Source organism: Myxocyprinus asiaticus, chromosome 24, assembly GCF_019703515.2.
Source record: "Myxocyprinus asiaticus isolate MX2 ecotype Aquarium Trade chromosome 24, UBuf_Myxa_2, whole genome shotgun sequence".
In the NCBI taxonomy this organism is placed as follows: Eukaryota; Metazoa; Chordata; class Actinopteri; order Cypriniformes; family Catostomidae; genus Myxocyprinus; species Myxocyprinus asiaticus.
Window position 1 is genome coordinate 14,667,755 of NC_059367.1, and position 26,191 is coordinate 14,693,945.

At 38.8% G+C, this 26,191-nt stretch overlaps 2 protein-coding genes across 4 annotated transcripts; one reads left to right on the forward strand and one right to left on the reverse strand.

The window, feature by feature from the left end:
- The first annotated feature begins 5,295 nt into the window (after positions 1-5,295).
- On the forward strand, positions 5,296-15,980 carry tab3 (TGF-beta activated kinase 1 (MAP3K7) binding protein 3). Of its 3 annotated transcripts, none has more exons than XM_051653131.1 (7): positions 5,302-5,524; positions 7,102-7,275; positions 9,600-10,758; positions 12,348-12,508; positions 12,945-13,035; positions 14,163-14,237; positions 15,137-15,980. In XM_051653131.1, the coding sequence occupies exons 2-7, from the start codon at positions 7,174-7,176 to the stop codon at positions 15,262-15,264; spliced, it is 1,716 nt and encodes a 571-aa protein (XP_051509091.1). In that variant the 5' UTR covers positions 5,302-5,524; positions 7,102-7,173; the 3' UTR covers positions 15,265-15,980. The 3 variants fall into 3 exon arrangements, 2 of the variants coding, with proteins under 2 accessions (XP_051509091.1, XP_051509092.1); XM_051653132.1 differs by lacking the exon at positions 5,302-5,524 and adding an exon at positions 5,801-6,118; XR_007892860.1 differs by lacking the exon at positions 15,137-15,980 and having other exon boundaries at positions 5,296-5,524; positions 12,751-13,035; positions 14,163-14,220.
- A 552-nt stretch (positions 15,981-16,532) lies between these two features.
- tmem47 (transmembrane protein 47) lies at positions 16,533-25,854 on the reverse strand. Its single transcript, XM_051653133.1, has 3 exons — positions 25,422-25,854; positions 18,506-18,646; positions 16,533-17,983 (listed from the first exon to the last, which is right to left on the reverse strand). The coding sequence occupies exons 1-3, from the start codon at positions 25,645-25,647 to the stop codon at positions 17,805-17,807; spliced, it is 546 nt and encodes a 181-aa protein (XP_051509093.1). The 5' UTR covers positions 25,648-25,854; the 3' UTR covers positions 16,533-17,804.
- Between the last annotated feature and the right edge of the window lie 337 nt (positions 25,855-26,191).

The following is a 26,191-nucleotide window of genomic DNA, read 5'->3' on the forward strand; positions in this document are numbered from 1 at the left end:
AGGCTATCACAAATATAGCCGGTTATATTTTTGTTATTGACGTTTTAATCAGTCTCCTTGTCTGGTCGTGCAAGTAAATTTCTCTTTCACTTGCCCCTCCAAAAATCCACTTCTCCCAGACAAGCTTTAATGTCGAGCCCTGATTAAATATTGTATTTAACATTCTCCAATAACAATCTGCAGTATAGCTCCTAAAGTAAATGTACGTTGTTTTAAAGGAGTTTTAGAAATTATTTTGGAAAACAAGCCAAAAAAGACTAATCAAAAACGTATTTTGTTTCAGTGTATAATTCACCTTTATGTTCACTTAGATCCATCTTTAACTCACAAAAAAACAAACTTTGTCTTCATAATAGAGCTGTGTATCGCCGATTTTCTTCATGATAAGATCGTGAACACACCATGAACGTGACACTTATATTATGATTCACTACGTTGTGAGCCATCACGTTATAATCTAGCTGCAGCAAATGCGCGCAAGTGACGAGCATCCCCGCGCCAGAGTGTGCATCAGCCGGGAGAACGCTGGGGTGTTTCATCGCGAAACGAAATGCGGCACAATAATCATTTTATCTTGATCTTGTCTTATCTTGATCTTGTTTTCATAATCGTTGGAAGCCAAAATCATAATTGAAAATAAAATTTGATTAATCGCCCAGCCCTAATAATTTATAAACGTGGATAAAATGTGTCACTTCAAACTTACAAATATCTACTCAAACTTTTTTGTCTTGCAGAAATGATAAGCTGCAGGTTTTTCATGGATTTAATATTAGGCTTATTATTTGTATTATTATTTACAGTATTTTAGAAAATGCAAATATAGAACTTTAACTCATAAAAAACAACAGGTCTTATTTTCATGGTGATAGGGCACAGTGTGATTCAGACCTTCCCTGTGTTCCAAATGGGATAAATCCACCTCCAAAGGGCACTTCAAAGGGAGAACAATCATGATAGCCATGCTGTAAGATAGCTTCAAACAGAATTTCCAATAAAAATGACATTTCAAAATGACTCCTAAAACATTTCATTTTTGAGCCCCCCCCACCTTTCAGCCCTCCAAAGCTCTCACAGAGATGGTCAGTCTTTGAAGGGAATAGGGCTTAGGGATGATCACTTCTGAATGGAATGCACCCCTTGTGTCAGTGGGGATCTGTTGGCTCATTGCCCTCTGACATGACAGCATGCTTTCAAGATGAACAGTTCTGATGCCATGCTCCAGTGACTAATAATATTCTATGAACACATTTTGGACTCATGATGAACAGGTAATGAATTGTGTCTCTCTCCCACCTCTTATTTTTGTGAACGTTTGGGTGCTATTATCAATTGAATATGTTAATAGATAATAGATTAATTCAGGAAGTGATCACCAAAAAGAGCTGAAGACTTTTGGAAACCCCCTCAGCCTAAAGCACAGCACTGTCATCTGTAACGTGAGCTCAGACCCAGCATGCATTTCTCTCCCTTTGGACAGGAGCACTTTTGAGCACTCCCTGTGGAAGACTCAATCTCAGGGTTAAAGAGGTTTAACCAGCACCTCTGAGGAGCATCCCAAGGTTTTTGAAGGAGGATGTTTGTATGAGATGTTTACATGTCATGCAAGCGGTTGCATTACTTTCCTCCTATATGAAAGAGGAAATAAATCGAGGCAGACCATAGTTACAATCCCGTTTTATAGAGATATATAAAAACATAGCAGTATAATAAAAGGAAAGTAGGACAGGTTTCAATAAAAACTGTGGGGTAAAATAGACAGCATTTTCATTTCTTCACATTGTTAGCACTCTTGAAAATCCCTATAAACATTAATCTAGAGTTAACATTAAGCTAGAGTACTATGACCAGAGATCTAGTCTGGAAGACCAATGGGGACAATAAGGGGAGAGCCCAAAATAGTGTTCCACCTGTGGGCAGAGATCAGAGCTATGGAGACAGCTAGCCAGCGGAAGGCCTGTTAATACTGCTTCTCTCACTACTGTGTTGCACTAATGAGCGCCACCCCTGAGTTGTAAACTGTATGCTTTTCTCTCTGTTCTCAACATGGATAATTAAGTATATACAATTTACTGAAGTTTGGGGAGCTTTACAAAAATCTTTAAGAACAAGGGGAAAAGCTTGTTGAAAGTAGGTTATATCTTGTATATCTTCTTTCAAAGTCGAATGACTTGACAAACATTGCAATAGAAGGTGTTATAAACAGCTCAATGCTCCAAGTGTGGTGAATGGTGCTATAGCAGGTCCTTTGAACTGGATTTAAGGGTGGAAAAAAGACACTATCTGTGTCCCAAATGACTCACTATACACTATACACTTACAGAATACAATATGCACTAAGCCATGTAGTGTATATATTTTCAAATTGTAGTTTCATCCCAAATGGGACACTTAATGGGTTTTTTTTTACAAAATGGAAGCATTTGCTGTTTAACTGATGACGGAAGTTACGTTTAAAACGCACATGATGTGTTGCCACTCAGTTTAACACTTATATCCAAAATAATAAACATATTCACTCAGCGTGGGAGATGGTATAACTTTCAGCTCACATTTGTAAGGTACTGTCTTTACTGATGTTTCGCTGGTTGCCACATTCTCCATTGTTTACAACTGCTTTTGTCAGACCAGCAACGCAGCCAGGTAACTCTGCCCCTTCTGCTATGTACGGAAAGCCGCGAGCGCTGAGTGCAAGAAGTGTCCAACATTCCACACTCCGTTTTGACGTTTGAAGAAGTGCATCATCCGGGTACTTGTAGTACACTTCTTTTTATCGCATTTTCAGTGTAAACACTACTTGCACTACTTAGACTAAAAAGTGGCATAGAATAGTGCAGAAGTGTGCAGTTTGGGACACACCTACAGAGATCATCTGTTAGAACAGATCCAGTAAAAACAGAAGATTTGTTTTTTTTCCATTTGTTTACATTTAAAGACAAATTGTTTATTGGTTGGTGACTGGACTCAAGTCTAAAACTCATGAATGTTTGGCAATTTGATGACCAGGATGATTGAAAATCTTGACAGACTACAATTATCACAAGAAGAGTAAAGTCACTGTGAGAACAGTGCGGTGTGTGGTCCCAGTTATAATGTTTGGACAATTAACTTCCCTCTTTCTTTCTGTTTCATTTTTTCTTTTACTCTATTTCCTTTTCTGTTTGTTTATCTGTCTGTCTCGCTCACTCTATCAGCAGGTCAGCTGTTGGGCAAGCTTGGCATTTATTCTACAGGAACAGGTGCAGATCTTAACACAGGAAGGATGGTTTGCAGTTGGTTAGAAAGAGAAACTACACTTGTATTTCTTTCACAGTTGCTGAAATATGCAGCATAACAATTCACTCAGGTCTGCTCTAATGCTTTTTTGGTTCAGGCACTGAAATATACTTGGATAGGTCTAGTTTCCTTTCTTTTGTATGTATTCTGTTTTATATTAAGATGCATCTTATGTTGAAATCAGAACATAAATGTTATGAATTTTGTGATTACTGTGATTATAATGGTCCAATTGTGATATTCAGAATACAACAAAACTCTTTAAAGGCTTTGAAACAATAATGAAATGAATAATATTGATTATGATATTGTTTGTAACTGATCAAAAAATGCATAAATGATAATTAAAGTGACTAAAATTACCACGTTTAAGTAGTGTTCTGTGAACATTACAGTATCCTTTCCTCATTATGACTAAAGTCCAAAGAGAACTGTATTTCCTCTGCATATCTGCTGACAGATAACTGAAGTCTCCACTATCAGGTACCAGAGCTAAGCTAAATTAAGGCTTGTGACAAGTGAGAACTGGCTGGCTGACCAGGAGCTCAGAGAAGACGTTGACTTATCAGTCTCAAATTACTTTGCTATGATCTGAAATCCTTATCTGTGTCAAAGATCCCAACAGAAATATGACTTGTAGGCTTTTCTGTGTATATACAGTATACTATAGTAATATACAAATTAGAGTTGGATTATTGATCTTGGTCTTGAGACCTCTGTCATATGCAAGACTCGTTAACATCAGTTACTGTAAATATGTAGAATCGGTGCATAAATAAGTTGCCTTCATTCTTATAACACATAAGTTTTTCCAGAGGGGAGGGTTTCCAGAGCTGTTTATTATTATGGCATCATCATATCTGTAGCTGAGCATCAGTTTTACAAATGACTCCCTCATCTGGTGAACTGTAAGAAATTCACATGACCAATGCATTGGAATTTGAGCCCAAAATCTTGTTGCTTTCGACAATTTTGTGCATGAATAAAAAGTATTTTTCAAGGTCAAGTCAGTAATATTTCTATATCACTTTTCACAATACATATTGCTTTAAAGCACTGTTACAGAAAACAGCCTTAAATGGATAGTTCACCCAGAAATGAATAATTTACTCACCCTCACACCATCTCAGACGTGTATAACTTTCTTTCTTCTGCTTAAAACAAATTAAGATTTTTAGAAGAATATCTCAGCTCTTTATGTCTATACAATGCAAGCAAATGGTGGCCAGAAATGTGAAGGTCCAAAAAGCAGATAAAAGCAGCATAAAAGTAATCCATATGACTCCAGTGGTTAAATCCATGTCTTCAGAAGTGATATGATAAGTGTGGGTGAGAAAAAGTAAAATATTTAAATATTTAAGCCCTTTTTACTATAAATCTTCACTTTCACTTTCACATCCTTCTTTTTTCGTTTTTGGCAATTCACATTCACTGCACATTTGACCATCTACTGGGCAGGAAAGATAATTTAAAGTAAAAAAGGACTTAAATATTGATCTGTTTCTCACCCACACCTATCATATTTCTTTTGAAGACATGGATTTAGCCATTGAAGTCGTTTGGATTACTTTTATGCTGCCTTTATAGGCTTTTAGTAGCTTCAAAGTTCTGGCCACCATTCACTTGTATTGTAAGGACCTACAGAGCTGAAATATTCTTCTAAAAATCTTTGTTTGTGTTCAGCAGAAGAAAGTCATACACATTTGGGATGGCATGAGGGTGAGTAAATGATGAGAGAATTTTATTTTTTGGGTGAACTATCCCTTTAATATGCCAAAATTCATAGTGATCGTGAAAGATGTGAATAAATAAATAAAAAAATAATTATCAATTAGAGAATGTTATCTAACAAAGTATAACTTCACTAAATTCATTAGCTGATATCACCATTATTATTATAACACTTATGTATTATATATTAAAATAGTAAAATATACAGTATATGAAATATTTTTTTCTTTAGTTCAAATTTAACTCCAGCCCGACAGATGGCATGAAAGTGCCTTATGTCAGCAAATGAGGAACATCCAACCGGAACGACAGAGGAAGACAAATAGGCGAAAGTGAAGACGACAATTTTGTTGCGACTGAACAGACCAGCCGCCGTGTTCCCTGTAGTAATCCGGGGAATCGTTGGCATCAGCCACCGCTGTAATTTCGATCACCTCACCCGTCCCATACAACGCGGTGTCCCGCCACCTATAAAAGCCCTGCTTGGATGTCAACGGCCGCAAGTCTCCATCCCACGGTATGTTATTTAATACGCTGTTCTCGGCACAGTGAGAGCAGCAATCTGTCGTTTGCTGTGCACCGAAACTGACAGCATGCGTTCAGATAATGTGCTGCTTTGAGAGTTCTTTATGATGTCAACCAGGTATCGGATTCATAAGAGATCAAGCAGATAGGCACACGGTCGCAGCAGCCGTTGCTCGAGATCCCACTCCGCTCGCGCTTAGTTCAGTGAGGGGAGCGGCGCGCGCTGCGCTTCCGTTTCTCCCTGCGGCTAAAAACCGGACGGCTAGCGGCTATGCTAAAGCTAACGGTTAATGAACAGCCAATGTTGTTGTCTTTCTTGTGCTCATCCTGGAGACAAGTCCGTACAATAACGACACACGTGAAAAGATGATGTAACACTGCAGTAAATTGCGATGCACTTTGAAGAATAATGTCGAAACTTTTGTTTTGTAATGAGACGCTGTTTGTGTCGCTGTCTGTGTTGATCCCATAAATTGCGGCTTTCTGTCTTTGTCATCATGTAAAAATAGCGTTGAGTTGCAGCTCTTAAACGGATTTGGCGGCGGTTCGATGTGGTTTCACGGCAATAAAGAGGCGCTAGACACAGGTAACTAGCAGAACCGTCGTTTCTTGACTTTTTAGAGTATTGTTTTGTTGGTAAATGGCTGTTTAGTTAGCTAATGTGTCGCTGGCTCAGCTAGCAGGAGAGTTCTGAAACGAGCCTGCGCTTTTCCTCTGTTCCTGTCGACGAGACTTGATGGGTGTAATTGCCAGTTTCAGTTACTTTATAAAACTTGAAGTCTTGAAATGCAAGGAGTCGTTCATATACTAATAAATGATCGTGTTGTACAATTTGCTAGTATGCACCCTTCTGTGATCAGCGTTTTTATCTAATGAAGAAGGCCTTGTTTGACATCTATAGCTGCATTTAAATTCATAACTTATTTGCCCATGTACATGACTTATATTATACTTATAACAATGTATTTGTGTATGTTTGGGGATTGGCAAATATAGTCATTGTCTCTGTCATTATCTGGCTGGTGTTTAATGCAGTAAGGTGTTACGATTGCTGTAATTATGGCTTTAACAGTTAGTCACACCTGTCAAATGTGCGTGTGGAAGAATGATGTTGAGCTGATGGGAGTTTTACACATGACACACGGTCATGTCTCAGATTGCAGGTCGTTGCCTGGTGTGGATCGCTACACACAACACAACACAAGCCATTCTAATCCTCCTCCACACACCCAACGCCGATAGACGATCGAAGATTGTAGCTCTAAGTCTTTTAGCGTTGCATTGTCCGTCCGATTTGCCATCAACGTGCGGTAAAATCGACTTTTTGTTCTGATAAATGGCATTTTTCCAGCTGCAGGCATAAAGGCTCAATTCTACTCTAGCAGTGCGCCATCATACTGCGGCAGCCGAGTGTCTGCGGCCGTCTGGCGCATAAGCAACCTTTAATGATTTCCCTTTGTTATGGAATTACGCAAGACTCATACTCGTCGACTCAGTTTGTTGAGCGTGCATGTGGGTGTTCAGATTTGATCTATGGCTCTGATATGTTGTTATCATATGCTTTGTCAGGGGATGAGCGGAGAGCAGGTGCTGCGCTCCTGGCTGCGGACTCCTTGAAGTGACTTCCTCTTTGGGCTCAGGATGGCGCAAGGAGGGCCTCAGCTGGACTATCACATACTGCAGGACCTCAAGCAGCGCTTCCCAGAAATTCCAGAGAAAGTAGTGTCTCAATGCCTTCTTCAGGTGAGAACCTATTTTGGATGAACAAACTAGAGGGGTTTAGAATAGATGAGCTTACAATGATCAACATTTCTAAATAGAGGTCATACACTGAGGAATACCAGCCAAAGATGATATGCTATGTCATGACACTATTATGATCATAATTATTGATTATGTCCACTTGTTATTGTAATTATATAAGCTGAAAGGGATAGTTCACCCAAAAATGAAAATGCTCTCATTTACTCACCCTTGTGCAATCCCAGATGTGTATGACTTTCTTCAGCAGAACACAAACTAACATTTTTAGATCCATACAATGCAAGTGAATGGTGGACAGAACTTTGAAGATCCAAAAAGCATATAAAGGCAGCATAAAAGTAATCCATAAGACTGCAGTGGTTAAATCTATATCTTCAGAAGCAATATGATAGGTGTGGGTGAGAAACAGATACATTTTAAAGTCCTTTTACCCCTCCCTGCCCAGTATGTGGCGATATGCGCAAAGAATGCGAATTGCCAAAAACCAAAGAAGAATGAGAAAGTAATACTTCCTTCTGGTCACCATTCACTTGCATTGTATGGACCTACAGAGCTGAGATGTTCTTCTAAAAATCTTTGTGTTCTGCAGAAGAAAGTAGGTCATACACATCTGGGATGGTATGAGGGTGAGTAAATGAGAGAATTTTCATTTTTGGGTGAACTATTCCTTGAGGTGAGTAATTTCTGCACCACTAGCATCACCAAACAGAATTGCAAAAATAAACATGTGAGTACACCCTCTGTCTTACATTGGTCAAACAAACACACAGTCCCACCCCAAACTTGTGCCATAGGTTGAGCCAATGTAGCAGTGTCAAGATGGCTGGATTACTCAAACAAACAGAGCAACATTGAGTGTGCCGTAGAGCCACAGTGTATACACTTGTATAGAGAAATCAACCTATGAATGGTTTACTTGAAGTTGTCTATGCATATTAAGTTGCAATAAGAGAAAGTATTTAAACATTGAAAAAAATTACACACATCAGCTCTAATTTCCATTAATAGAATTCTCAGTGGCACATCTAGAATCCAAAACCATTTCATACTACCCCCAGTGCTATTTGCTGTGGTTCTTTAATGCTTATTTTCGTATGCCACAGTGAACAGAAGTGAAACATAAAACAAACATCTGTGGATCAGAATGCTAAAAACACGCTCATTAGGACTGGTTGACATTACTGATAGACCCATACAACAATTTTAACACCTCTGATTGTGCAATGCATTCATGTGGACAACAAACTGGTCTGTGATTGGTTACAATGCTCAATGCTGCTGAATAGAGTGCAACAGAACCCGCCCATATTTTCAGCCATCTTGATTCTGAAAAGGGGTTTTTGGGCATTTCTTTCATAGGTATTACAAAAAATCCTTCATAAAAGAGTTCTAAGCCATTAACCAACCAAACCAGCTGCAAGGTGAATCACAAAAGTACAAACAGTTTGAAAATATGACAAAAAAAAATAGTACAAGGTCGCCATCTTTCATGACGGCATATTCTACAATCCCATAAAGCATTGCGAATGATATAATCAAATAAAACTATTGATTTAAAATTGCAAATATTCAGTTATTTTTAAATAAACAGGTAGTTTGAGAGTACAGGGAGACTGACTTGATTGCGTCACTCACAGTGCGTCATGGAAGTGGGCGGTCACAGCAGAGCTTTTTTTGCTTGCCTTGTTGCGTGTGATTCCCTTATTGGTGAGTCTTTCTCTGCCTTATCATGGGGAGTGTAGTTCTTCACTAGGAATTCTGCTATTAAACACGGTTTTTAAACGATGAAGTTGAATTAAAGCATACTAAACACAGCTTCAGCAGAGGCATAACCCATCCATGAATAACCTCGGTAGGTCTGTCTTTAAAGGTTTATAGGTTCTCATTAAAAATCAGTTAGTCTATGGAGAAAATGAATGGAATTTTTGCATCCATAACACAACTGTTGTGCTCTATGCTCAAGTTGTAAATAGAAACCTATGATGCAACAGGAGTATGCTGAAAGGAATGCTGTAACTGAAACTCTCCATGATTAGTTTATTAACTAATCATGGAGCCATAAATGTAATCTTGATTTTCTTTTCCATTAATTGTGCAGCCCTACACTGTGTGATGTTTTCAATGGAGAAACTGCTCAAAGACTGAGAGTTCATCAGTCTATTAGCTGATAGCAGCCATATATCATGCTTAGTCATTCTGGGCAAATGCCAGTTCTTAGAATCACATTTGTGTTAAGTCACTTTGTCAGACTGGTGTCAGGTGCAAGTACACGTTTCCCTCACTGTTTTCTATTTCCTCTTCAGAACAACAATAACCTGGACCTCTGCTGCCATCTGCTGGCTCAGGAGAGTAATCGATACCTGTATGAGGAGTACCACAGTCCAGATGAGGTACACTTGAACCGGAACCACATGCTGCGTATAAGTGTGGGTTACCCTGCTCCTGAAGGAGCTAAAAATAATGCTGGCGGTCGGGCTTTGGTCCACAGTTCTAGTGACAGTCACATTGAGCATCCTCGAAGTGGCTTCCCTGAGCCCCTCTCTGCCCCTGCTACCATGGTGCCATCACCAGGCTTCATCCCCTTCTTCATGAACGACCAAGGACGCTCAAACATCCCCACCCCTCCGCCCAGCATCCAGGGCATGTCACCTACATATCCCTCCGTTGCACGTTACATGACTCCCATAACAGTTACCCTCTCCCAGAACATCCCCTCTGCCCCCCAGGCATTGCAGATTCCTCCTGGTGCTTATTGTAACAGCGGGAACACCGTGTACATGCGTCCCTCACCCTCTCAGAGTCCTCAGCCCACTCCCTGGCCCACGTCTGGGACATCTGTGTACCAGCAGTCTCCTTACGCCACTCCAACATATCAGTCCCCTTACAGCTCTCCCCAACATCAGGTCCAGCAGCCGCCCCATGTGTTTCTGCCCATAAGTCCCCCCACGCTCCCTGGCCTGTCTTACCAGCAACCCCTGCCCGTGTCCCACAGGCCCTTCTTGTCCTCCAAAGGCCCAATGAAGAACCAGATAGAGATCACACTGGATGGACAGCGACCACGAAGCAACTCCCCTGTACATACTCCAACACTCTATATGGCCAACAGCCCTTCCCCGAGCTCCCCGTCTCGAGCTATCAGTATGAGCGGACCCCCTGGGGCCACCATCCATCAAGGAATGTATGTCCACCAGGGTGTGGCAAGGCCCCGACCTGCATCGTCTCCCCAGCCTGCCACTTCTGCATTCATCAAGATCAAAGTGTCCCCTGGACAGGCACAGTATTCATCAGGCTCTCCACCAGTTGAGGCGGAATCCCTCCTCAATATAGTGGACCAGGGAGAGCGCCATGCTGCCCCTCCCCCCATCCTGCCCATCTCTGTGCTGCCAGGGAACATCTCCTGCCAGATCAACCGCATGCCTAGACGATCCAGCTCTGGCTCGGATGACTATGCGTATACTCAAGGTAAGAATCTGCTTATGTAAGGCTACAAGAATATACATTGTCTCGTGTGACATTTTATGGACTGTCTGATTGCATATTGTTCACAAAAAAGCAACAACTTTTTAAACATCGCAAGCTCCAATCTCATTGGCTTCCATGCATTTTCCAGTATTCAGGTGCATAGGTCTTTAACAGTAAATGGATGCTTCTGTGGAAGAGCGAATCACAGGATTAGTTTTATGGTATCTCACTTTGGAAAGATATTAAAGAGTTTTGGTTTAGTCATTTATAAACAAGTAAATGAGATATCTTTGAGCACACCTTTATATTCACCTTTGTTTTCCGAGTTATGTCCAATTCCAGATTTATGTGCCCCAAAATAATCACTTTAACAAACAGTGATCGGTTGCTGTGCATATTGATCAGATGGCCCTTTTTGTTTTAGTTTGCAGTTCAAGCTTCAAAGTTGACCAAACTTCATGCCGATAGTAAAGTCTGGCTAGGTGAGACTAATGTAATCTTGATGGGGAAAAAAGGCATCATTTTTATTTCAGTTTAAGGTATGGTAGCATTTGAAATGGTCAAATTCAATGTGGTTGAAATTGGTTTACAGGGACAGCTAATCTTAATCATCTGGATTTTTTTTATTTTTATTTTTTTATATAATAATTAGGCTTTGGGTGGATGCCTTTTTCACGCATCAATAATCATAAGATTTTCCACATGATTATCGATATTAATTGGGATTTGTTCAGATATAAATAGGGCTACCCGTTGCACAACAATCGTTTTCAAACATAATTCTCAACACAACTTTAAAGCGTGGCAGACGACATGGCACATTCTAAAATTCATAACAGTTATTTTCTATGAAGGTACATACCACTGCTCGCCACCTCCGGAGGCTGCTCAAAAATCTGCAGGACCAGGAGCTCAAAGTTTTCCTTTAAATTCGACCGAAAAGGACAAAGATTATTTACTCTAGCCATCAGTGGATGATATATTGTGTATATGAATCTTTCGTATAGCCTACTCGATGTATTTTTAGTTACAAGTACATGTATGTCTTTTTGTGGTTTGACAGCTTAAATGAAACCTTTTTAAAGAGACGTACAGAGAAATTACATAATTTCTAATCATTCAGTTTGTGCAGGTAAACCAGTTTTATACATTAACCTGCGAACTCATCAACGTCACTTTCATTCTTGAAGACATTTGTGTGTATGCATCCTGTGCAAGGAGCTCTAAAATACCCGTCCTATGTTGTGATACCTGTGCCTTGCAACCTGCTTCAATAAATGTATATCACCCCCTTGTGGTCTCCCAACACTATTACATCAGATATTCAACAGAAGCCCAACTGAGTGAATTGGAAAGCATGCAAATTAGCCTTCTAATTTAAATGTTGATAAATATATCAATAAAATAACGTGCTGATCAGTAATCGATATATCGATATTTCATGACATGCCTAATAATTATATAAAAATGTAATTATCTTAGAAATTCATATTCCAGTTCCTGCAACTCCTTTGCATCTGTTTAGTGTCTTTTTATGCATGTCAGGATAAGGTGTCTAATTTGTCTAATGTTGTATGTCTCTTCCCCAGCACTTCTGTTGCACCAGCGTGCACGGATGGAGCGTTTGATAAAAGAGCTCATGCTGGAACGGCGGAAACTAGAGCAGTTGAAGGCAGAAGTGAATGAAATGGAATTCGATGCCCTGCAGAGACGTATCAGACGAGTGAACAGCACCAGTCTAATTCTTCGCGTAAGAGAGACACACACATTTTATAGCTTTTAGAGCGTTGGAATGCATCTTTTTGAAGGGGGTGGGGATCACAAACACTCACTTGTTTTACATCACATTTAAAGAGTATGAATGATTCCTCAACAAATTCTCCAAATTAGCCATCCATAAAAGCAAATGTACCAAAAATGTACATGCAGTACCTCTTTAACTATGAATCACATCTGTTCACTCAGTTCTCACCCATTCTATGTGCTTCACAGAACATGAAAGAATCTCATTCCTGTACGTGATGTACTCATCCAGTAAAGGCGTCATCTTATTCCTCTGAATTTACACAGGCTTATGTGAAGTGTTAAAGTAATAAAATGCTTGGAATATAATTTGTGTGTAGTTAATGTTAAAGGAGAAGTGAAGGTAAAGAATGGTGTTGTGTGCATGTTGTATATGTTGCTAGCCTGAGGAGATGACCAGAATTCGGTCCCAAAACAGACAGCTCCAGATTGACATTGATTGCACAATTAAGGAGACAGATCTGCAGTCTAAAGGTAAAAATAGCACAAATTTAGTCATCCTTATGACACACAGCATGAACTGAACTTATACACTGATCAGCCACAACATTAAAACCACCTGCCTAATATTGTGAAGGTCCCCCTCGTGCCGCCAAAACAGCTCTGACCTGTCGAGGAATGGACTCCACAAGACCTCTGAAGGTGTCCTGTGGTATCTGGCACCAATACGTTAGCAGCGAATCCTTTATGTCCTGTAAGTTGCAAGGTGGGGCCTCCATTGATCAGACTTGTTGGTCCAGCACATCCCATAGATGTTCAATTGGATTGAGATCTGGGGAATTTGGAGGACAAGTCAACACCTTGAACTCTTTGTCATGTTCCTTAAACCATTCCTGAACAATTTTTGCAGTGTGTCAGGGCGCATTATCCTGCTGAAAGAGGCCACTGCCATCAGGGAATACCGTTGACATGAAGGGGTGTACATGGTCTGCAACAATCTTTTGGTAGGTGATACGTGTCAAAGTAACATCCATATGAATGCCAGGACCCAAGGTTTCCAAGCAGAACAGAGAATCACACTGGCTCTGCTGGTCTGCCTTTTTTCCCATAGTGCAACCTGCTGCCATCTCTTCCCCTGGTAAACGACGCATATGATCTAAAAGAAAACATGATTCATTAGACCAGGCCACCTTCTTCCATTGCTCCATGGTCCAGTTCTGATGCTCATATGCCCATTGTAGGTGCTTTTGTCAGTGGACGGGTCAGCATGGTCAGCATTTTCAGCAATTTGTGCTACAGTAGCTCTTCTGTGGGATCAGACCAGACGGGCTAGCCTTCGCTCCCCACGCACATCAATGAGATGCTCTGACCCAGTCGTCTAGCCATCACAATTTGGCCCTTGTCAAAGTCGCTCAGATCCTTACACTTGCCCATTTTACCTGCCTCCAACACATGAAATTCAAGAACTGACTGTTCACTTACTGCCTAATATATCCCATTCCTTGACAGGTGCCACTGAAATGAGATAATCGATGTTATTCCCTTCACCTGTCAGTGGTTTTAATGTTGTGGCTGATCAGTGTACACTGCATTATTTCATCTGATTGCACACATTGTGCTACTGATTATGATTACTGATTACCTTTTTTATTTTTTTTTAGGCAAGCTTGATGTGAGAGCCATGAACAATTTTTATGATAATATTCAGCCTGGCCCTGTTGCACCACCCATAAGAGGTGGGAATTCAAAAAGCTCTGGATTTTGAAGTCATTGTTATACCATGTTTAATCTTGTCATCTTATATTGTTCCTTTGCTATACTAGAATATATCCCAGATATGGTTTTCATTAAATATACAAGGGGTTCAAAAATCTGCTCAAAAGTAAGCGTGATGATGCTTTTTTTGAGTGTGCATTTTTTCTTATTTAATAGTTTTCTTTTTTTCATTACAAATTATATTAGCATAACAATTTGAGTGAACAGTTTACATAAAAAAATCACATCAATGTCAGCACAACATAATATTTTTTTGTTTTTTACTTGAATGTCAGGTGCACTCAATCTGAGAATGTTCCAAAGAGCATCTTGTGTGCTTCAATGGAATCAAGGAAATCTGAGTTAATATCACAAATTTGCTTTTTTTGATTAGTGACCTTGAAATAGTGCAGAATCTTAAATATTTTTTACATTTATTTTATGTCATAATGTTTCATTGTTTACAGTTTTGTTTTTTTTTTTTTTAATCCTGAACTTAATCTTCAGGTTTAAATTAGAATTTGAATGTCACATCTTCAATGTGGAGTTTAGAACCTCACTGTATCTTATGGAATTTATTGATTTTCTTCCCCTGAGCTAAAATTAGCCCTTTACTCACTGTATATCCTGTCAATTTTGTCCTGATCTCTAACTACACCAGTGGAGTGGAGGGTATTAAATTGCTTTATATGATATAGTGTTTCTTGCACCCATGTTCTATTTTCATTACTCTTTTATTGCTATGCGGGGCAAGTGGCCCAGATTCAGAGATGACAAGGGGTGTGGCAGAATGCTAGTGCTTTCATAATTAAGCAATGATGTGTGTTTGGATGATGAACTGATGTTCTGTGTCTCATGATGTCTTGTTTCCTTTGAATAGTTAAACCTTCAGTCGTGCAAAGAGACGAGGATTATGAGGGAGCTCCATGGAACTGTGAAAGTTGCACTTTCCTTAACCACCCCGCGCTGCACCGCTGTGAACAGTGTGAGATGCCACGCAACACTTGAGCTGTATAGCCGGTTTCACCACCACCCCTCCTGACGGGTCTTGAATTTCCTACTAATCTACTGTTCCATCATTCACCATTCAGGCCCCACCTACTATCCAATTATTTCCTCTCCGTATCTCCTCAGCTTCACCCAGCAATAACTGAGCCATACCCCATTGAAGAAAGATACATACCTACCCTAGTTCAATGTTATCCAATCAGATCCCACCCTCTTTCATCTCTTGAGGAGCTTCCTGCACTTGTATTTTTTTTTTTACTGAAAGATGCTTTAAAAGAGGAAGGAGGTTGACTTTACACAAATAAGCAAAAGGGACTGATTGGCACTGGAGTGGACTCAGAAGGTGTGGTTTTAGGAGGAGGAGCTTCCAGATGTATAGGAGGTGTGGTTTACCAAGCTATCATTCCAAGCAGAATAAGACTGCTGCGTTTACTCAAGAAGAGCCTGAACGATCCCATGCACAGGGCTTCTCTCACGACAACTTCAATGTATTGAGGAGCAGGATAAATTTAATATAGACTTAACACTGAATGTGCTCACAGTGAGCTCTTCTCATTGAATGAAGAACACTACAAGACCTGCATATGAACCTTTACCTGGTACTTTTATGCATATTATGCCACACTGTATTCTGTGTTTAAGATGTTGATTTCCTGTGAAAATGCCTCAAGTTGCTGTACTTAATAAAGGATCTGATTCTATGTAACAACACTGTACACTCTTGGATGTTGAAGTATTTATCATTCAGATGTTAAATTATAAAGATGAAGTCCTATTTTCTAGGGCTGGGTATCGATACAGATTTCCCAATTTGATTAAGTTCTGATTCACTCACATTGTTTTGATCGATTCGATTTGATTCTTATTCATTTGGGTATACTTTAGTTACAATGTCCATTTTGCTTGTGTTTTAAATAAATTCTGTCTCAGCTAATGTAGTAAATTGTATAGGGAACCTTCTAACTTAGTACATCACAAAAATATTGATTCTAAAAAATATATATAAATAAAAAATAAACAATAGGTCCCAAACTGCCCAGTTAAATTGCTATTTAACTAACATTATAATCAGCACAATCAAAACTAAAGTAAACTTAAAAGATAAAGTTCAATCTTGCCATTTAAAAAAAAAAAAAAATCTATATTGAGATGAAGATAGCAATTAATCAGAAAATCAGTGTTTTTACCCAGCCCTATTATTGTCAACACGCCCCTAACCCAGGTATTTTTGACACCTCCTGTTCATTTTAAATGAATATACCACATCCTTGTTTTTATCTGTTTATTTGGTTAGTATATAAATGAGTACAGTATGTCACAACTGCATTTGGGATAGAAAAATCCCAACAGAAATCAAACAATCACTCAAAAACACCCGAAAGTGAGACATGCACACTCATTCAAACACAACATTCACACAACAGACCAACAGTGCTAAGAAACAATCATACAGTCTGCCCTTCACTACCTGTATGGATATGTATGCAAAATAAGACTAATGAGATCTTCCTTGGGCTATCTCAGTCAAAAACTAGTCTATATGCAAGGCTTGGTTACACCACAAGACCTAGATTCTTCTACAATGCAAAGTATCTTTTACCAAATCCTTTGTGAAATGAAGATCTCAAAGATTTTTTCAGATGTGCCCTAAGATTGTAATCCATGTGATATGTACAGGATATGTGCTTAACATCAATCTCAGTTCTACCATTTCATAAGGGCAATTTTGTTTTGATGTACAAATTAAGATTTTTTTAAGTGTCCTGACCAGTCTCTCATAATGATAACTGTTGTTTGGCTTATGGGACATGCAAATTTAACATCCGTCATCGGGATGCCCACACAAAGTCCTGCTTTCCCCAGCAAAGTATGCCTTTACTGTACTAATAGCATACTGTTTTTTTCCTCATTTCAAATCATTATATGATTTTTCAGTTTTATATTCTCAAATGCCATCTAAAGAATTAAATTTTTCTCAAAACTGACATTTACACCTAATATAAGCATCTGTGCTCTACTGCTACTGTAAGTAATAACTGTGAATCTGTGTATTTCAGGGCACTGTTTGATTCTGTCAGATTTGTAGAAGCCTTCTGTTTGCCTTGTATCACATCCAACCACAGATGGAGGTTTCCCCACAGATCACATCACAGTATTCCTGTGAACATAGCCTGACATCTGGAGTCGGATGCTCATCTGACAGTCAGATTAAGATCAGAGAAGGTGTTAAAATGACATGAGGCGAGAGAGTGGATAAAAATGACAGACTGAAAAAGAATAGAATTTTAATGATAGGGTTTAATTTCATGACAGATTAATGAGAGGGAAAAGAATAGAGGAGAATGGTAATTAAAAATGTAGGACATGAGGATGCAAAAAAGCATCAAAATATACTGAATTTACATCCATGTGTTTCTTTGTGTGTGTGTGTGTATGCATATTCAAGATCCGTTCCGCAAAGAGAACAAAAATTCAGTGCATTAGCTGCTATACAAACAGTGAAGAGGACATTGAAGTGTATTGTGGTTATTGTAGCAGGTTTAGTAGTAATCTTCATAGTTTTTGGGGTTCAGGCAGTAGAGAATTGCTCCTCCGAAGGAAAAGATGGTGGCCCCCCAGGCCAGACCATAGCCCCAGTTAAACTCGTGGTATATTCTTAAACTGATGGTCTCGATGAACTTGATAGGATACAGAACCAAACAGCAGGCCTGTAGAACCACTGTGAGAAACAAGAGCACTGGCAATGAAATGTGCAGTCACCAAAAAGACAAAAGTAGGTTAAGAACATATATATATATATATATATATATATATAAATAAAAATAAAAAAATCTAAATCTTTAATGGGTTTTATTCTTTGACAAGTTCCACAGAGAGAGTTTAGACTTCAACGAAATGTACAAATCCTCTCAAAATAGATGGGAAAATGTCTTTTTTAGATATACCTTACATCTTTTACCCTGTCTGTGATGCATTAATAGCAAGGATGACTGATTACTTAAACAGTTGTGTGCTGTTGTTTTTTTTTAAACTGATGCTTTGTGAAGCAAATAATGTATTTGCTATTTCCTGGTCCATTAGCTACACTGTTTGTCTTAGAGCCAACAAAACATTTTAAATTCGTAATACATGAACCCTTATTTAACGTGTATGCAGAACAGAAATGGGAAGCCAGCTCATAAATGTCTTAGATGCAAATGTATGTCTGCTGTGTGTGTGTGCAAGGTCATGTCCATGTCACCTGCAGCAAAGAGCATAACTGCAACCGGTCGGTAGAAGCATCTCCTGGAGCGAATGCAGACAGACACCAGAGCCACCAGGAAGGAAAGGAGGATAAGGAATGCGCCACCCAACAACAACGCCAATGTTGCAATCTGCCAGTCTGCATTGAAAACATAGATAGGGCATCAAATAGATAACACCGATCAGCCACAACATTAAAACCACCTGCCTAATATTGTGTAGGTACCCCCATGCCGCCAAAACAGCGCCAATCCCATCTGGCACCAACAATCATGCCACGGTCCAAATGCTATTCTGAGATGCGGGTTGACGCTGTTTTGGCGTCACAAGGGGGACCTACACAGTATTAGGCAAGTGGTTTTAATGTTGTGGCTGATCGGTGTACATAACATACAGGGACACAAGTTTCATATTTTATTACATTGCATGCATTATATGTAAAAATACTTTTAGCAAAATAAGATTCAAACCCTTGGATTTACCATGGGTTTCTGTTTATGCAAAACAAAAATGGGCTTTTCCCAATCAGTGGCCATTTTCAAACCGGGATGGGCGTTTTTCAACCACTTTACATGATTTGACTACTACATTGAGATTCCCTACTTTCATTGGATAGTTTAGAAATGCTCATCCTGGTTTGAAAATGCCCACAGATTGGGAAAAACCCATTACTGTTTTGCAGAATCCTATACTTCCATAAATTGGCCATCCAACTGGATCTGATTTTCAATTTAGTCACAACAACAGACAAACACAGTCATCTTAAATATTACACAAAGTCACAACAATTATACATTTTCATGTGTATACTGAACACACCCTGTAAACGTTAAATTTATACCAGAAAAATCGAAAATACGATTAAGAAAATAATTTTTTGCAGTGTTGCTATTCCCAAGAACTATGCCTTTCCCATACTTTTAAAGTGTTCACTCCAAAAAATAAATAAATAAATTATATATATATATATATATATGACACATTTTAATTGTATGACAAATTTCCATCAAACTAAACTGAGTAATCTTTAAATAACGTATATAATATGAATTCAGAATAAATGTGAAGCATTACATTCAACTTGAGTATGAATGTTTAAAACATAAGTAAACAAAACTCAAAAGTTTTAACAATAAAATATGTTAAATAGAAAAGCAATTACATTTGCTCTGGTGTTAATTTAACTCATTTTTTACTTAAAGTTAAGCAAATTTAAATAAAGAAAGAAAGTCAAGGAACTATGAAACAGTGAACATCTAAGGGCTACAGAAAGCTTATAGGCAATTCTGGTGGGCTAAATGGGGCATCACGTAATGTATTCCTCCCTCCCTTTCTCCCTCCTTGTGTCCTTCTTGTCTGCGCTTTCATTCAAGCACTCTAAGACACTCAGCTAGAGTAGGGCCTAGAAATAGCACAGAATCCTCCATGGAATGCAGGCTCGGGAGGGGGCAAGGAGAAAGACAGAGGAGGAGAGGGAGGTGCATGAAACAGTATGCCCGCTTCCATATCTGACGAAATGTGTGGAATCTCAAATGCACACTGAGATGACTCCTGAGGAATCTCATTAGGTAAAGTCGGCAAAAGGAAAACGCATTACGAGTAGAAAATCTCAAGGAGTGACTTGCTACGTTTTGTTAGCTAGACTGAGGAAGTAAATTATTTAGGCAGTATTTAATATGACAAATTGGTTTTAGGCTATATCTGTCTGGAATTTATTATGGGGAAAAAAAACCATAATATTACAAGCAAAACCACAAATAGTAAAACATATAATTTACCTCCAAGTTGTACCAGACAGTGATCAGACATTTCAGAGAATTGTAGTTTGTCTGTTTCAGAGCAAATAAATATGACTTTAATAAGGATCAATAAATCAACAGATACTTAGTGCTAGCTTACTTGTTGATACTCAGTGCTAGCCAACTAAGTGTTGATTCACTTTCTATTTATACAGGGGCAAGCAAACAATCTATTGCAACACCACACATCCAGAAATAAATCATAGACAGTGTACGTTCGCACTGTTACACAAGTTACAAAAACTGGAACATCACAGCGCATTGATAATTAACTAATATTAATAAGGGCGTAGATTTGGTTTGAAAGTTGGTAGGGACATTGCAAGGAGGAAAATATTCAAAATTTTGTTATAAAGAAAATGCAAGAAAGTCAGTCTGGTAATATAGGCAAAATAACATGATTTCCTCATATAACAAATCGAATTTCCTATTTCTCTGCCATACCACAATAAATATTAGCCTGTTTTTTATTTCTGAAGAATAAATAGGTTTAGACTACTAGGGCTGCGTGATTTGTAGGAAAAATGTATTTGCAATAAACGTTTTGGATTATGCAACAACAATATGCAATGTGATAAACCTCAGATTAATGTTTCAAATATACATAACATGCATATTGATACACATCAAGAAAACAATAATATCCAAGGGACATGAAGTGACATTCTTTAAAATGTTTTATCCAGTATTAGACAAATGGAAATTTAAACAAACTGTGGGCTAATCTCATCTCAAGATAAATTATGGGGAAAATGGAGCATTGACACCACTTTAAATTTTTCTGCTTTCCAACTCCCCTCACTCCCACATATTCTTTTCTAATATTGTTTATTTATACGTAGTTACATTTTAATCTGAAAAAGTAGGCCTTCTGAACAAAGTAGGCTTTTCAACTAATTACTATTTAGGTGACGAAGGCCTGATTTTATTGTACATTTTATTGAAAAAACATGCTTTTCATATTTCAAGTTCTTCTCCAATGTACAAAATAAAACAGGCATTGGCTAAATGTATGCTATTCATTGTGTGCAGAAAATATAAAATACATTTATAAGTTATAAATGCACACATTCTTGCGCTGACGTAGACCGACTGATTTTGGTTTTGATGAGCTACTTGCTCGACTCTGTCACACAAGCCTAATATGATCAAACAGTTACCTGAAGTGTGCCTGCTCTCTGCATCTTTATAAACTGACTGGATGGATGCATTTAAATCCTTTGCAATATATCATGAAATTTGAATCCTGCAGCTCTATTGACCACCACTAATATTCTTAATTTGGGACAGCAATCAGTTCTCTGGTCAGTTATACTAGCATCTTAAAATCCTGCACCTCCAATCCACCCCCTAATTGGCACAGTCATTCAAATTCAAAGGTGTCTTCCTCAAGAGTGTACATAAACAATCCTCCAATAATTGGCCTGGATGCAAAACTCTTTTGACTTGTGACTTGTACAGGAAAGATTTGTAACAAAAAAAAAAAAATTTGCAATCTCAAACGACTGTCCGTTTCTGCACTGCTTCAGAATAGGTCGAACAATAACACATGAATAATGATACTGAGAAACTTTAATAGTCATTAAAAGAAAAAAGAAAAACATAGTATAAAGTTAAAGTATTTGTGGTAAAATTGCCCAAATGTTGGTCGGGACATTTCAGATTTTATGAAAGTTGATAGGGACATGTCTCTACCATCCCTACCTAAATTTATGCCTATGAATAATAAAAATGGTTTGTTGTTTTAGGTTTGAAATTCTTCCTAAAATCTGACCAGTGGTCTTACGTTACAATGTCAAAGAAGCCAACAACAGCAAACAACAGAGTTTTGACTGTTTCTTAAAGGAATATTCTGGGTTCAGTACAAATTACCACAAAAAATAATTTCTACTCGTCCACTTTTCTTAAAAAAAACAAAAAAAACAAAACAAAAAGCAAATCTTGAGGGTTACAGTGAGGCACTTACAATGGAAATGAATGGAGTCATATAATTATAATTGTATTAAAGCACTTGCATCGATTTTTCTGTTAAAACTTGTGTATTATTTGAGCTGTAAAGTTCTTTTAATCGTCGTTTGCAGTCATTTTAGGGTTTAAGGGTTTACAGCATTACATCGTCATGGCAACAAAGTTGTAAAATTGGATATAACTTTACACAGAAAAGGTTAGTAAGCGATTTTATCACATAAAATAATGTAAACACACATACTGTTTATGCCTTGTGGCTATACTTTTGAAACAATGAGTATTTTAACATTTACAGGTTGGCCTGTGGTGGACTGGCCACCTGTCCAGGGTGTTTCCCTGCCTTCGGCCCGAGACAGCTGGGTCAGGCTCCAGCACTACCCGCAACCCTGCATAGGACAAGCGGCTATAGAGGATGGATGGATGGATGGATCCCACTCAATTCCATTGTAAGGGCCTCACTTTTTTTTTTTAAAGAAAAGGAGGGACAAGTCGAAATAATGTTTTGTGGTAATCAACATTATGCTATAAATGCTGTTGATTGAGCTTAACTTGTATTGAACGTGGAATATTCCTTTAAGCTACCCTATTTTACACAACCACCCAAAGTACAGTTGTCGCTGTCTGTGCATCTGCTGTTGTATTATATTCACAGCACAAATAAGCAGAAAACTGTTGATTAGAGACTGATGCACTCATGGAAATAAATCTAAAAGTTGTCATTATTTCAGAAATAATTTCACTGTGAGAAGTTGGAGAAAGTGCTGACAAATCATACATTAGCAACAATTTTTTTGTTTCGTTTTTTTGTCATCATTTGATAAATTATTCAATTACTGAACTTGAGAAAGGGCTCGCAACATTGTATAAGTTGCCAACAACTGTATGCTGTATGTTTGGATCCATTCACAGGATCTTATTATAACAGTAGAAACTGTAAAAGGAAACATTTTAATCATCTTGGGAAAATAATCTATAATTTTCTCTATTGGAAAATTATCATTTCTAACACTTAATCATGTCAAAACATCATCTTCAGAGAGGGCTTGAGAGCTGCTCGGGGCACTTTAGCTGCATTCCACTGTACTGTAGCTGCAAAAATAAACAAACCCTTTTTACCAAAAAATGGTTTATGGTTCAGAATATAAATATGTCTGTCACCACAGGAAGTTGGAGAGAGACGTATAAAAACAGAGCTGCGAATCGCCACTGATGTTTGCCTCCATATAAAAACAGAATTCTGACAACACAACCTCTGACCTCTCTGAAAAGCCAACAAAAGCCTCTGAATCTTCAACCAGAGTGACTTTCCCTCTATCTGAGAAAAGGATTTCACATGACTTTTATGCAACCTTGAGGTCTATGTCTGTGGGATCTTTGGTAGAATGGAGCTTATCCGAAAAAGCCTCCAGGAATACAATGGAAATGAGGAAAGGACATAAAAATCAAAACTTTCATTGCTATAATCTGTTTTTTTAGCAAGCAAGTGCCTCTTGGCTAGTTATTCCAATCTGATATCATGATGAAGGAAGGAAGAAGGCCAATGTCATAGACGAGTGGCTGAATTCCATCAATAAGACACAATGTCTCCACATTCCTCGCTGTTCAGGGAGGGAAATCGGTGCATAGGCTAGCGCACGGACGATCACACACCTCCTCCCTCCACATTCAACCCACTCTCCGGATGACCATAACATCAGCACAAAAACCAGTCACACACACTTTCGACAAATTCCTGTTGTTTGCGATTACTGTATCTTTCCCCGAGAGCTTTCACAACCTCTGGCTTCTGCTTAGTGTGTGCACTGTGCATGCATGTGAATGTGAAAGGGAGTGTGTTTACATTAACATATTTGTGTTTTGAACTTGAGAGAGTAACAGTTAAGATAAACTTAAATCATGTCCTGGACTCAATGAAAGGGCAGTAACCAAGCAAGCAAGCAAACCAATGTTCTGGTCTATAGAAGGTTGTGGAGTCAGCCGGTAATTGCGAAGCTAATGAGATTTTGTTTAATGCACACTGCATGATACAGAGAAAACACAGAGGAAATGGAGTGACTGATTACAGAACGCCTAAAATCAATAATGCACTGCAGAGGGAAACAGCCCATTCACCCAGACTGCTCCTTTGGTATTTTGACTGGCGCTTCATGACTTTATATGGAGTCAAACTCTGCTTTTTAAAAGTGATGGGACAAGGTCCAGAGCCAAACAAGTTGGCACTGCAACATAGACCTTAAATCTGAACTGCTTTTGGCTATCCAGGACTACAACTTAAAAAATGTGCCAACTAACAGCAGTTTACCGACATAGAAAAAATGCAGAGAGGAACTGTTATGAAGAGCTCCAAAATGCAGTCCAAACCTTTATGCATGCCAGAAAGTATTTTTTTTTTTTTTTTTTTTGTGCAAAATGACATTTCTAGAATGTGCCACTTGTTTCCTTGGTAACTAATCTGTCCACATTAGGGCCTCTAGGGAGCTCTTCCCTCAAAGTTAACCTCACTCCTTGGCTGGTGAGGAGTCTTTAACAAAGGCTCATTTTGTAGACAACAAAAGCAGAATGAAACCCCAGCTGGACCACTGATCCCATCTCACATTCCCACATCATCCAAAAGCCCTTCCACCAAACAAACTGTGAATAAAATACGGTGTCTCATTAAATGTGAAGGATCAATATCAAACAATTAATGAAGCATTCTTCACAAACACAGTATCTGTAATAAGATTAATCCTGATCATAGTCTTTTTATAAACCAGAACAAATTCAAGACTCTTTCCAAAGCATTAGTTCAAGCCCCTTCTGTTTTATTCTGAAAAAAAAAAAAAAAAAAACACTGAAAGAAAAGTGTTGACTGGTTTTTTTTCCATCCAGTTTTTAGAAAGAGCTGGTTAAGCACAAGTTAAACAATGATCATAAGGATAATGATGCACTAGAGAGAAAAGGGCCCCTTTTGTTTTCGCCCAAAATGATATGTAGGCTACCTTTACGGAATAGACATGTGCAGAACAACTAAAGTAAAAAAAAAAAAAAAATGATGCTCCTTTTTTATTCTTCACACATTTTAAAATATATACAAGCAGCATATCGTAGAAAATATGGATGTTTAAGCATTGTTTACAGCAAAGTTCCAAAAGTAACGTGTCTCACCGGTCCCCAGCGTGCTGCTGCACCGCCAGGTCGCGGAGGAAGCGGGCTTCCAGCACGACTCCCACAGGGACAGGTGGTACTGGTCATCCGCGGTGACCCAGGCGGGACTCAGAACGGCACCGACATCCAGGCACAGTGCGAGGAAAATACACACCAGACCCACCAACTTCAGGGGCGTCAACGCCGACACGCGCACTTCCTCCGCTCCGCTCACGGACGAGGCCATGTCGGCAGGATGCGCCTGTGATGATGATGATGATGATGATGATGATGAGCGATGTTGCGACGCGTCGCGGAGAAGATGATTCCAAAAGTCAGACGGATGTCTTTTGATCCGTATTAGCTATCAGTGTTTTTGAGCAGCTGAGCATGAGGGATGCTGTGGCAGCTGCCCTCGAGCCCCTATTAACGAGACTGCATAGCACATTACTAAAGCATCTCTGCTGCACCTGCAGGGTCCTAGTGCCTTGCAAGAAATTCAACGAGCCTTCCATCATATTTCTCTCTCTCTCTCTCTCTCTTCTCTCATTCTCTCTCTTATTAGTCTCACTCTCTCTTGCTTATACAAACAAACATAGAGCAACTGGCCCTCTGTTCCGTTTCAAGTCATAGATCATGAAACCTGTTTCTCAGAATAAACCATGAAAATCATAAATAAAACACTTTCCAGACTGTAAGATTGTTTGACACATACTTGAGTGCTGAATTGCAGTGACTGATGTTTGAAAATGTATAATGCAATCCAAATGTTTTGCAGAAAGGGGAAAATA

Excerpts from the sequence above, each read along its gene's own strand:
- tab3 (XM_051653131.1), top strand. The coding sequence starts at position 7,174 with ATGGCGCAAGGAGGGCCTCAGCTGGACTATCACATACTGCAGGACCTC. Across the intron at positions 12,509-12,944 it reads GCACCAGTCTAATTCTTCGC|CCTGAGGAGATGACCAGAAT; the intron begins GTAAGAGAGACA and ends ATATGTTGCTAG. Across the intron at positions 14,238-15,136 it reads TGTTGCACCACCCATAAGAG|TTAAACCTTCAGTCGTGCAA; the intron begins GTGGGAATTCAA and ends TCCTTTGAATAG.
- tmem47 (XM_051653133.1), bottom strand. The coding sequence starts at position 25,647 with ATGGCCTCGTCCGTGAGCGGAGCGGAGGAAGTGCGCGTGTCGGCGTTG. Across the intron at positions 18,647-25,421 it reads CAGCAGCACGCTGGGGACCG|ACTGGCAGATTGCAACATTG; the intron begins GTGAGACACGTT and ends TTTTCAATGCAG. Across the intron at positions 17,984-18,505 it reads AGTTATGCTCTTTGCTGCAG|TGGTTCTACAGGCCTGCTGT; the intron begins GTGACATGGACA and ends TGTTTCTCACAG.